This window comes from Oncorhynchus mykiss, chromosome 25 (assembly GCF_057628025.1).
Source record: "Oncorhynchus mykiss isolate SJ-2025 chromosome 25, ASM5762802v1, whole genome shotgun sequence".
NCBI classification, from domain to species: Eukaryota; Metazoa; Chordata; class Actinopteri; order Salmoniformes; family Salmonidae; genus Oncorhynchus; species Oncorhynchus mykiss.
In genome coordinates this window covers 81,495,001-81,507,312 of record NC_143046.1, presented here as the reverse complement: position 1 = coordinate 81,507,312, position 12,312 = coordinate 81,495,001, and the positions used below count along the sequence as shown (strand labels likewise).

The following is a 12,312-nucleotide window of genomic DNA, read 5'->3' as shown; positions in this document are numbered from 1 at the left end:
GCACACGCTCCAGCAGGTATATCTCTCTAGTCACCCCCAAAACCAATTCTTTCTTTGGCCGCCTCTCTTTCCAGTTCTCTGCTGCCAATGACTGGAACGAACTACAAAAATCTCTGAAACTGGAAACACTTATCTCCCTCACTAGCTTTAAGCACCAACTGTCAGAGCAGCTCACCGATTACTGCACCTGTACATAGCCCACATATAATTTAGCCCTATCAACTACCTCTTTCCCAACTGTATTTAATTAATTTATTTATTTTGCTCCTTTGCACCCCATTATTTTTATTTCTACTTTGCACATTCTTCCATTGCAAAACTACCATTCCAGTGTTTTACTTTCTATATTGTATTTACCTTGCCACCAAGGCCTTTTTTTTGCCTTTACCTCCCTTCTCACCTCATTTGCTCACATTGTATATAGACTTGTTTATACTTTATTATTGACTGTATGTTTGTTTTACTCCATGTGTAACTCTGTGTTGTTGTATCTGTCGAACTGCTTTGCTTTATCTTGGCCAGGTCGCAATTGTAAATGAGAACTTGTTCTCAACTTGCCTACCTGGTTAAATAAAGGTAAAATAAATAAAATAAATAAATAAATCTTCAAGGCATTGCTAGACATTAACCTTCTCAAGTAGTGTACTTGTCTGTGGTGTTGACAGACAGACTGAGTTGAATGATTAGATGACTTACCTGGATCTCCCTCTACGTCTAAGAGGTTCCCGACCAGCTGCTCGTACTCTGTGCCCACCTTGAAGCTGGCACTGCTGCCTGCCGCGACTGTCAGGTGGTACAACCAGGTGTCCTGTACAGAAAGGATGGAGGAGATAATGGAAACAGGTAAGTCTGTGGGTTGTAACTTACAATTATGGGAAATGATGGGTGTTTGAATACGTGTATTTTTAGAGTGCTGTACATTCACTTGGTGCCTATGAGCAGGTAGGTGGGGTGGGGTGGGGGGGTTATGGGTAGTTTAGTTTTAGAGTACTGTACCTTCTCTTGCTTGGTACCTATGAGCAAGTAGGTGAAGGGGTGTATGGGTAGTGTAGTTTTAGAGTGATGTACCTTCCCTTGCAGTGAGTGGGTATATGGGTAGTGTAGTTTAGGGGTGCTGTACCTTGTCTTGCAGTGAGGGGGTATATGGGTAGTGTAGTTTAGGGGTGCTGTACCTTGTCTTGCAGTGAGGGGGTATATGGGTAGTGTAGTTTAGGGGTGCTGTACCTTGTCTTGCAGTGAGGGGGTATATGGGTAGTGTAGTTTAAGGGTGCTGTACCTTGTCTTGCAGTGAGGGGGTATATGGGTAGTGTAGTTTAGGGGTGCTGTACCTTGTCTTGCAGTGAGGGGGTATATGGGTAGTGTAGTTTAGGGGTGCTGTACCTTGTCTTGCAGTGAGGGGGTATATGGGTAGTGTAGTTTAGGGGTGCTGTACCTTCTCTTGCTTGGTCCCTATGAGCAGATAGGTGGGGCTTTGCTCTCTGGGGTGGACCACTAGGGTACAGTGAGATGACAAGAAGCCACGCCCACCGGCCTCGTAGTCCTCGTCAGAGTCACATGACCTGTCCACCTCCTCCACCACCGCCTCACGCATCCGCAGCTGGCCTAGGGGGAGCTGAGAGGTGACAAACGCATACAGTATACACACACACACACACACAGTTAGAGTGTGTGAATACAATATAATGATATTCAGTTATACTACAGATATAGACTGTCAACAGTAATGACACTGACATAATGAGGGTAAATTTAGGAGGAATTTTAACCTTGTCATCCTGGTTCCTGTAATAATAGAAGACCTTGCTGACCAGAGAGCACCATACCAGCTTAGAGTGGCCATGCTTCACCTGGAGGAGAGAGACAGAGTGTGAGAGAAAGAGAAGAGAGAGAGGGAGAGCGAGAGACAGAGAAGAGAGACAGAGAAGAGAGAGAGAGAGTGAGAGAGAGTGCGTGAAAGAGATAGAGAGAGACAGAGGAGAATGTGTGAGGTTTATAGATTCAATACCACTCAGACTGTATATAATATTTCTAATTTGAACAGCAGGCTGCAGTAGAGAGTGGATGTGTGTGGACTACTGGCTTCATCTCATGACTCATAATCCTAGCTGTACATCTCTTCATCAGGGTCGAAGGTCAAATATGCAGAGAGAGAGGTAGTGAACCAACTCCATCACTCCAGAGTTCTGAGATGCATAACGTTATAGTGTAGAGATCGAAGCCTCTTTACAGATAGTTGAACTGTCAGTCAGTCATCACACACCTCTGTGATCTAGGGGTCTCCTAGCCCCAGTCTCAACCATACTGACAGACACACCTCTGTGATCTAGGGGTCTCCTAACCCCAGTCTCAACCATACTGACAGACACACCTCTGTGATCTAGGGGTCTCCTAGCCCCAGTCTCAACCATACTGACAGACACACCTCTGTGATCTAGGGGTCTCCTAGCCCCAGTCTTAAACATACTGACAGACACACCTCTGTGATCTAGGGGTCTCCTAGCCCCAGTCTCCACCATACTGACAGACACACCTCTGTGATCTAGGGGTCTCCTAACCCCAGTCTCCACCATACTGACAGACACACCTCTGTGATCTAGGGGTCTCCTAGCCCCAGTCTCAACCATACTGACAGACACACCTCTGTGATCTAGGGGTCTCCTAGCCCCAGTCTCCACCATACTGACAGACACACCTCTGTGATCTAGGGGTCTCCTAGCCCCAGTCTCAACCATACTGACAGACACACCTCTGCGATCAAGGGGTCTCCTAGCCCCAGTCTCAACCATACTGACAGACACACCTCTGTGATCTAGGGGTCTCCTAACGCCAGTCTCCACCATACTGACAGACACACCTCTGTGATCTAGGGGTCTCCTAGCCCCAGTCTCAACCATACTGACAGACACACCTCTGTGATCTAGGGGTCTCCTAGCCCCAGTCTCAACCATACTGACAGACACACCTCTGTGATCTAGGGGTCTCCTAGCCCCAGTCTCAAACATACTGACAGACACACCTCTGTGATCTAGGGGTCTCCTAGCCCCAGTCTCAACCATACTGACAGACACACCTCTGTGATCTAGGGGTCTCCTAACCCCAGTCTCCACCATACTGACAGACACACCTCTGTGATCTAGGGGTCTCCTAGCCCCAGTCTCAACCATACTGACAGACACACCTCTGTGATCTAGGGGTCTCCTAGCCCCAGTCTCAACCATACTGACAGACACACCTCTGTGATCTAGGGGTCTCCTAGCCCCAGTCTTAAACATACTGACAGACACACCTCTGTGATCTAGGGGTCTCCTAACCCCAGTCTCCACCATACTGACAGACACACCTCTGTGATCTAGGGGTCTCCTAGCCCCAGTCTCAACCATACTGACAGACACACCTCTGCGATCAAGGGGTCTCCTAGCCCCAGTCTCAACCATACTGACAGACACAGCTCTGTGATCTAGGGGTCTCCTAGCCCCAGTCTCAACCATACTGACAGACACAGCTCTGTGATCTAGGGGTCTCCTAGCCCCAGTCTCCACCATACTGACAGACACACCTCTGTGATCTAGGGGTCTCCTAGCCCCAGTCTCCACCATACTGACAGACACACCTCTGTGATCTAGGGGTCTCCTAGCCCCAGTCTCAACCATACTGACAGACACACCTCTGTAGAGAAGGGGGGCTATCACTCAAACATCATCATCCCCTGATCAATAAGGGGTCCTAATTCTAGCCGTGTCACATCGTGAATTAGCTGTCCAAGAATCTGCCTGAAGTGAAAGCCTTCCGCCAATCTGTGACAGTCACTTTTTCTTACAGTGGGAAGAATGGCTAGTTTAAACTTTACGGTGTCCTAATAAGTAACATATTGTTGATATAATAGATATTGGGTGAGAATAGCTGTATTTTTGTATTGCCTTTGTAATAAGAGTTGTCCTTCCATTAAATAGGCAAGTTAAAAGTTTCCATTAAAACTGTGTTTTGGGGGCCTGGCGCAGCGGTCTAAGGCACTGCATTGCTGTACTTGAGGCGCCACTACAGACCCGGGTTCGATCCCAGGCTGTGTCACAGCTGGGAGATCCAATTGGCCGAGCTTCGTCCAGGTTAGGGGAGGGTTTGGCCGGCTGGGATTTCCTTGTCCCATCTCAATCATTATGTGATCAAGATAAGCACTTCTGTACCTCGTCTTGCTAAGGCCAATCACCCTAAACATGTTGTCTGTTTCTCATCTCCATGACCCTCATCTCTTAGGCCCAGTCCAGTGACCCCTGACCTTAGTGAGTCAGTGACCCCTGACCTTAGTGAGCCAGCCCCTCACGGTAGGTTTGGCGGTGGTGGTCTCCATGGCGATGGGGCTGCTGGCTTGGACTTTGAAGATGTTCTGTAGAACTCTGATCCACTCCTCCAAGATGTTGGGAGAGTCAGCCGTCAGGAAGAATGTCTTCTTCTCTGTTATCAACTGATTAGAGCAGGAGAAGATTAGAACAGGAGAAGATTAGAGCAGGAGAAGATTAGAACAGGAGAAGATTAGAACAGGAGAATATTAGAACAGGAGAATATTAGAACAGGAGAAGATTAGAACAGGAGAATATTAGAACAGGAGAAGATTAGAACAGGAGAAGATTAGAACAGGAGAAGATTAGAACAGGAGAATATTAGAACAGGAGAAGATTAGAACAGGAGAAGATTATAACAGGAGAAGATTAGAACAGGAGAAGATTAGAACAGGAGAAGATTAGAACAGGAGAAGATTAGAACAGGAGAAGATTAGAGCAGGAGAATATTAGAGCAGGAGAATATTAGAACAGGAGAAGATTAGAACAGGAGAAGATTAGAACAGGAGAAGATTACAACAGGAGAAGATTAGAACAGGAGAAGATTAGAGCAGGAGAAGATTAGAACAGGAGAAGATTAGAACAGGAGAAGATTAGAGCAGGAGAAGATTAGAACAGGAGAAGATTAGAACAGGAGAAGATTAGAACAGGAGAAGATTAGAACAGGAGAAGATTAAAGCAGGAGAATATTAGAGCAGGAGAATATTAGAACAGGAGAAGATTAGAGCAGGAGAAGATTAAAGCAGGAGAAGATTACAGCAGGAGAAGATTAGAACAGGAGAAGATTAGAGCAGGAGAAGATTAGAGCAGGAGAAGATTAGAACAGGAGAAGATTAGAACAGGAGATTAGAACAGGAGAAGATTAGAACAGGAGAAGATTAGAGCAGGAGAAGATTAGAACAGGAGAAGATTAGAACAGGAGAAGATTAGAACAGGAGAAGATTAGAACAGGAGAAGATTAAAGCAGGAGAATATTAGAGCAGGAGAATATTAGAACAGGAGAAGATTAGAACAGGAGAAGATTAGAACAGGAGAAGATTAAAACAGGAGAACAGAAATGCAGGGTGAATACATGCCTGTAAAGACAGGCAGGTAGGGACAGACACATGCACGTATGCAAGAACACACACACACTCTGAGTGGGCAGCGATAGCATCCCCAGGTTAGTAGAGATGAGTATCAGCTGCAGAAGACAACATTCCATACCTGACAATCTCTCTTTTTTACCCAGTTTGGTGCTAGGGTTGGGAGGGCAGGATATGTGTGCATGTGTGTGTGCGAGTGTGTGTGTACTGGTAATCCCAGAACCCACAACCAAATGTTGCGTGCGCTAACAAACTACCTAACTCAATTGACTTCTGGGGGTGAAAGTGGCTGAACTAGCAGTAACAGTAGATTAAACCCCTCTTCCCCAGTGGAGGCTGCTGAGGGGAGGACGGTTCATAATAATGGCCTGAATGGAGTCGTTATCAAGCACATAGAAACCACATGTTTGATGTGTTTGACTCCATTCCAGCCATTATTATGAGCCGTCCTCCCCTCAGCAGCCTCCACTGGTCATCACTGTCACTCACCTGGAAGGTCTGTGCTCCTTCTCCACGGGCGATACGACAGGAAGAGTTCAGCTCCATCTGACCCTGAGGCTTCTGTATCACATCGCTCTGAAAGACCAGGACAAAGACCATAGGAAGGAGTAGGCATTACAGAATAAACCATGGCTCTCCAACCGTGTTCCTGGAGAAATACCCTCCTGTGCGTTTTCCAACCAACCCCAGTTGTACTGATTCAGCCGTAGACTTAGATAGATCCTGGTCCCATGATGGCATCTGTGAGAGCACGGGCAGCGCCATTGAGCCCATCTCCATTTTGAAGTAGTCCATTTTCTTCTTCTACTACTTCTATGAGTTGGTAAACAAACTGAAAGGGTGCATACTGCCACATGGAGTGTGTTTTCTGAACAGGTATAAAGCCCAGGGTGGTAATTTCCTGCCACTGTAATAATTCTGTCAGAGAAGACAGTGATCAAGACGACAGTGACGACTCGTGGAGACTCACCGGAGACTTGTAGTAGAAGATCTCTCCGTTCCTCAGGATGAACCAGCGTCTCTTCCAGGCTTTAACCTGACTGCCCATCTTCAGCAGGTAGCCTGACTTCTCCAGCATCTCCTGTACATGGGGACACACACAGCACATGACTTACTTACCATTTTCACTGTCGTGCCAACCTCAACCATACTTTGCGGGCTTGGATAGTTTATTTTCACGTTGTCCTTTACAGCTGCTCAGTACAGCTGAATAGTCCTAGTGAATCTACAGTGAAGTAGAAGGGATCCTTGTATCTTATATTATATTGAGGCTAGTGCATGGTACTGTACTGCACCATATCGCACTGTAAATGGTCACTCACAGGCTCTCGCAGGCTCTCGCAGGAGTATGAAGATGTTCTCTGGACTTTGTGTTCTGGCTCAGAGTAGTCAGATTCCAGGGAGTAGGCGTCAGGAGGAATGGCGTAGTCACTTTCAGAGCTAATGGATGACATGGACACACCTGGAGGGATCAAAGGTCAGAAGTCCAAATAGGAACAGGTCATTCAGGTCTTATTTGCGCGTACCTTGTGTTATATGTTATATTGTACTTTTTAAAATGAGCAAAAAAAATGAATTGAAGTAAAGTAAACGCTCTCACCCCTCTTGACGGCACGGGGGCTCCCGGGGGTGCTGCCCTTCCTTTCTGGGCCCAGGGTGGAGGTCCTGAGGCTGGCCAGAGAGCCACTGTCATCCTCCGAACCAGAGTCATCATCATGCAGGGGCACACTGCTGATCTGAGTGGCTTTCTGCAGACAGACAGATGACACGTTTAGATATTCCTCAGCACATACCACAGTCCATAGGGAGTGGATATGTAATTGTCAGTTGGACACAGTTAGAGCTGCTGTAGAGTACGGTACTTACCCCTTTCAGTGTGGTATACACGGGTACAGTGATGTTCTTGTAAATCAGGTGAGTGAATGGTCCTGCGGCAGGGTACTGTGGTCTTCCTGCAGAAAACACGAGATGTTTCGGATGCAGCGAGATTTATAATTATAGTCTGTCTTACTGTGTGTAGGTCCTATCCTTTCATCACAGCAGATTAAAAAGCAGGGTTCTGCTCTAACACATCTCTTTAAAGAGCTCCTTAAAGCTTCCCAGATCACACCTGCACAGGTGTTACTTAGCCCCCTCAGATAGGAAGACATCAAAAGGAGTACTGACAGGCCCCATAATGTTCCACCACAGACACAGAGGGATTGATTCCTCGTGAGGAAACAAAGAACTGCAATTGAGATTCCTCCAGACAGTCCAATCCAACATCAGCATGGTAGGCAACTCACCTGGACCAGGACTTCTGGCTCCTGTGGTCGTCTCCGATACTGTCATCCCTGACTTGGCCACAGCATAGATACGGCTCTCCTGTAGAGCACGTAGATCATTGTGTAAGCATGAGTGTGTGTATGTGTGTTTTATAACATTACTTTGACTGCTCACAACAACAGGAACACACACATACACAGATATGAGACTACGGCAAAGAGCACTCCACCAGCTCTCTCTCTCTCTCTCTGTCTTACCCAGGAGGGGAAGCGGTGCAGAGGCGGGGTGGGGGGTTTCAGAACCTCCGGATCCAGCAGTTCCAGACCCTCAGCCAACCCAACAAACGACACTCCTTCCTGGGGAAGACCCTCTGCCCCCTCTACCACTCCCTCCATACTGTCAGGCAGCCCGTCATCTATATCTGTCTCCACCAGGAAGTGACTGCAGGTGGAGTGAGACGCAAGGCTCTGCAGGGTGCAAAGATGAAAGAAAAGAAGCATTTACTTCAATTAAATCTACATCAACTGAGTGCAGACGGGTACCTTTTTATCGTTGTTATGTGACCGACTGTTGACTTGAAGCACACTCTCACTGTTTCTACACCACAGGATAGAGGTGAGCATGCTCACCCCTTTACCTGGGTGCTGGAAGCAGTCATGTCTATGGGGACGTTGAGGTGGTGCAGCCGGTCCACACCTCCAGGCTGGGGCTGACTGGGGACGTTGAGGTGGTGCAGCCGGTCCACACCTCCAGGTTGGGGCTGACTGGGGACGTTGAGGTGGTGCAGCCGGTCCACACCTCCAGGCTGGGGCTGACTGGGGACGTTGAGGTGGTGCAGCCGGTCCACACCTCCAGGCTGGGGCTGACTGTAGTGTTTCTTCAGCAGCTGGATGCTGTCACGTGGGGTCAGAGGGGTCCGCACCTGTTAGTTCACAAACAAAGATAGATGACATTATTGATTGACATTTGATTGATTGGCTGATTGATTGATGAGGTTCAAGTTCAACTAAGTTTACTGACTGATAACATCACGCTCCAGAGCAGCCATCACACATTGGCACAGTCAAACAGTAAAAATAATTGTACGGCTTGTGTACAAATACAAGGAATGGAGAGAGAGTACCATAATTACAGGTGTAGAGGGCCACATTAATATATATATATATATATAAACTCAGCAAAAAAAGAAACGTCCCTTTTTCAGGACCCTGTCTTTCAAAGATCATTTGTAAAAATCCAAATAACTTCACAGATCTTCATTGTAAAGGGTTTAAACTCTGTTTCCCATGCTTGTTCAATGAACCATAAACAATTAATGAACATGTACCTGTGGAACGATCGTTAAGACACTAACAGCTTACCGACGTTAGGCAATTAAGGTCACAGTTATGAAAACTGAGGACACTAAAGAGGCCTTTATACTGACTCTGAAAAACACCAAAAGAAAGATGCCCAGGGTCCCTGCTCATCTGCGTGAGCGTGCCTTATGCATGCTGCAAGGAGGCATGAGGACTGCAGATGTGGCCAGGGCAATAAATTGCAATATCTGTACTATGAGACGCCTAAGACAGCGCTACAGGGAGTCATAAGCCATAAGACTGCTGAACAATTAATAAAATCGACAACGGACAATTGTACACTGCTGCTACTCGCTGTTTATTGCCTATGCATAGTCACTTCACCCCCACCTACATGTACAAATTACCTCAACTAGCCTGTACCCCTACACACTGACTCGGTACCGGTGCCCCCTGTATATAGCCTCGTTATTGTAATTCTTATTGTGTTACTTTTTATTATTACTTTTTATTTTAGTCTACTTGGTAAATATTTTCTAAACACTTCTTGAACTTCACTGTTGATTAAGGGCTTGTAAGTAAGGATTTCACGGTAAAGTCCTCACGTGTTATATTCGGCACGTGACAAATAAAGTTTGATTTGATTTGATTTTGATTTGAAACTTGTTTGGGACAAGAAACACGAGCAATGGACATTAGACCGGTGGAAATCTGTCCTTTGGTCTGATGAGTCCAAATTTTAGATTTGCCTTTTTTGTTTCATAGGCAGAGGAAGATGAGGAGGAGGAAGAGGAAGAGGAGGAAGAGTGGAGACGTTGGGAGCGGAACCTGCTGTTGAGCTCGTCCGAGGAGTGATCTCTGGGAGTAGCGCTACCTAGTGGTTGGTCCTGGCCTCCAGTGGTTAGAAAGTTCAAATTTATTCTTGTTTTTCTGCTTCTAGAAAGCAAACTTTAACGGTTGGACTTGGCGACTCTCTCCAACTCATCCTTCTTCTTGATGGCGTAAGAGTTAGAAGAACCCTTAGCAGCGTTGATCACCTTCTAGGCAGATTTCCTCTGTCTCGTGTCTGTGTTCTTTTGCCAATCTTAAGATTTTCTTTTTATTGGTCAGTCTGAGATATGGCTTTTTGTTTGCAACTCTGCCGAGAAGGCCAGCATCCCAGAGTTGCCTCTTCACTGTTGACGTTGAGACTGGTGTTTTGCGGGTACCATTTAATGAAGCTGCCAGTTGAGGACTTGTGAGGCGTCTGTTTCTCAAACTAGACACTCTAATGTACTTGTCCTCTTGCTCAGTTGTGCACTGTGGCCTCACACTCCTCTTTCTATTCTGGTTAGAACCAGTTTGCGCTGTTCTGTGTAGGGAGTAGAACACAGCGTTGTATGAGATCTTCAGTTTCTTGGCAATTTCTCACATGGAATAGCCTTCATTTCTCAGAATAAGAATAGACTGACGAGTTTCAGAAGTTCTTTGTTTCTGGACATTTTGAGCCTGTAGTCAAACCCACAAATGCTGATGCTCCAGATACTCAACTAGTCTAAAGAAGGCCAGTTTTATTGCTTCTATTGTCAGAACAACAGTTTTCAGCTGTGCTAACATAATTGCAAAAGGGTTTTCTAATGATCAATTAGCCTTATAAAATGATAAACTTGGATTAGCTAACACAACATGCCATTGGAACACAGGAGTGACGGCTGCTGATAATGGGCCTCTGTACACCTATGTAGATATTCCATTAAAAATCTGCCGTTTCCAGCTACAATAGTCATTTACAACAATAACAATGTCTACACTGTATTTCTGATCAATTTGATGTTATTTTAATGGACAAAAAAATGTCCCGTTCTTTCAAAAACAAGGACATTTCTAAGTGACCCCACGGTAGTGTATATATACATAAATACATATACATAGAACACACCTTGGGTAGGGTCATGCTGGTCCCAGTATGGGAGGGTAGTGCCAGGGGCTGGGTGTGGGTCTGGAAGGGGTGGGAGTTAGATGGAGAGCGGCAGAGGAGAGGGTTTTTGGGGGTGGAGGTGGACGTAGGGATATCAGGGGTCCTGGGACCCCCGTGTGTTGTTTCACAGGCAGAGGAAGATGAGGAGGAGGAAGAGGAAGAGGAGGAAGAGTGGAGACGTTGGGAGCGGAACCTGCTGTTGAGCTCGTCCGAGGAGTGATCTCTGGGAGTAGCGCTACCTAGTGGTTGGTCCTGGCCTCCAGTGGTTAGAACAGGACTACCAGGTCCAGCTCCAGCTCCAGCTCCAGCTCCAGCTCCAGCCTCCCTGCCCTTGCTGCCCAGAGAGGGAGTGTCTGGCAGGGTTACTGTCACAGTGCCGTGGCTTGTTGTGTCTCCTCTGTCTCCTCTGGGTTTACAGGGCTGCTCTGCTCTGTCCCCTAGACCTGTCTGTCTCCCCCAGCCTGTCTCCTCCTGGACAGTTGGGGTCCCAGGACAGCATGAGGGGTACAGAGGGCTGGAGGGTACCTGGTGGGTGTCTGTGGAAGGAGAGGTGGGGGAGAGGGGAGATGAAGGCTTTTCCAGGAGAGCTATTGGACAAGAGGGGGAAAAATATAGTCAATGTAGAGACACAACAGCAACAATATAACAACTTGTACTGTAGAACATAGGCCCAAACTTGACTACTAATCATCTATCACTAAGGTGATAAGGCTCTGATATTATCAAAGTAACATAGACTGTGGTGTGCCTCAGGGCTCTATGCTGGGCCCCTCTTCATCATCTACATACTACCACTCGTACAGATCCCATGCCACTTCAACCAGACCATTTGCATGACTTTAGGTGGATAACAATTCAAAAACTGTGATGACAGTTGTTAATGCTGTGACAACAGCTAGCTGGTTGTTAAAATGGAGTTTGGTTCTCTCAGAGGGTGAGGTGCTGGGTAGATGAACTAAAGTTCCTGTGAGAGAAGGAGGATCAGGATCACCTTGCAGTTTGTCCTCCAGCATCATAATCTGTTCGGCCTGCTTCAGGTTGGACATTTTCAGCTGCTGGTTCTCAATCTCCATCTGAAATACAGCGAAGAAAGAAGATGACAATTTGTGACAGTTTGGGGTTAACTGTTCTCTTTGTCTTTAACAACTGATCATAAGCTGGGTTTGGGTTTGAGTTGAGCTAATGTAAAGAAAGCTTCATCTTTGACGTGGTTGGTCCCTATAGGATGTATATGTCACAGTAGAGAGTGTATCCGAGCTACGCTTACCTCTCGTAGCTTAAACGTAACCCAGTCTTTGATTTTAGCAGCCTTCTCCTCAATGATCTTAGCCTCCTGGGCTCTGACTAAGATCTAGAGGCCAAGAAAACACGGT

The 12,312-nt window shown here is 46.6% G+C and overlaps 1 protein-coding gene across 2 annotated transcripts in view; it reads right to left on the bottom strand.

Annotated features, from left to right (window-relative positions):
• Positions 1-12,312, bottom strand: part of LOC110504234 (pleckstrin homology domain-containing family H member 1) — a 73,897-nt gene that overhangs the window by 36,357 nt on the left and 25,228 nt on the right. For both annotated transcript variants that reach the window (XM_090221271.1, XM_090221272.1), the window contains exons 5-19: positions 12,207-12,290; positions 11,931-12,012; positions 10,901-11,526; positions 8,322-8,606; positions 7,942-8,151; positions 7,705-7,783; positions 7,286-7,371; positions 7,020-7,167; positions 6,742-6,881; positions 6,390-6,500; positions 5,909-5,995; positions 4,298-4,459; positions 1,767-1,847; positions 1,433-1,612; positions 697-808 (exon numbers count right to left, since the gene is read on the bottom strand). In XM_090221271.1, coding sequence (XP_090077397.1) covers positions 697-808; positions 1,433-1,612; positions 1,767-1,847; positions 4,298-4,459; positions 5,909-5,995; positions 6,390-6,500; positions 6,742-6,881; positions 7,020-7,167; positions 7,286-7,371; positions 7,705-7,783; positions 7,942-8,151; positions 8,322-8,606; positions 10,901-11,526; positions 11,931-12,012; positions 12,207-12,290 — 2,473 coding nt within the window. The remainder of the gene's footprint in view (positions 1-696; positions 809-1,432; positions 1,613-1,766; positions 1,848-4,297; positions 4,460-5,908; positions 5,996-6,389; positions 6,501-6,741; positions 6,882-7,019; positions 7,168-7,285; positions 7,372-7,704; positions 7,784-7,941; positions 8,152-8,321; positions 8,607-10,900; positions 11,527-11,930; positions 12,013-12,206; positions 12,291-12,312) is intronic.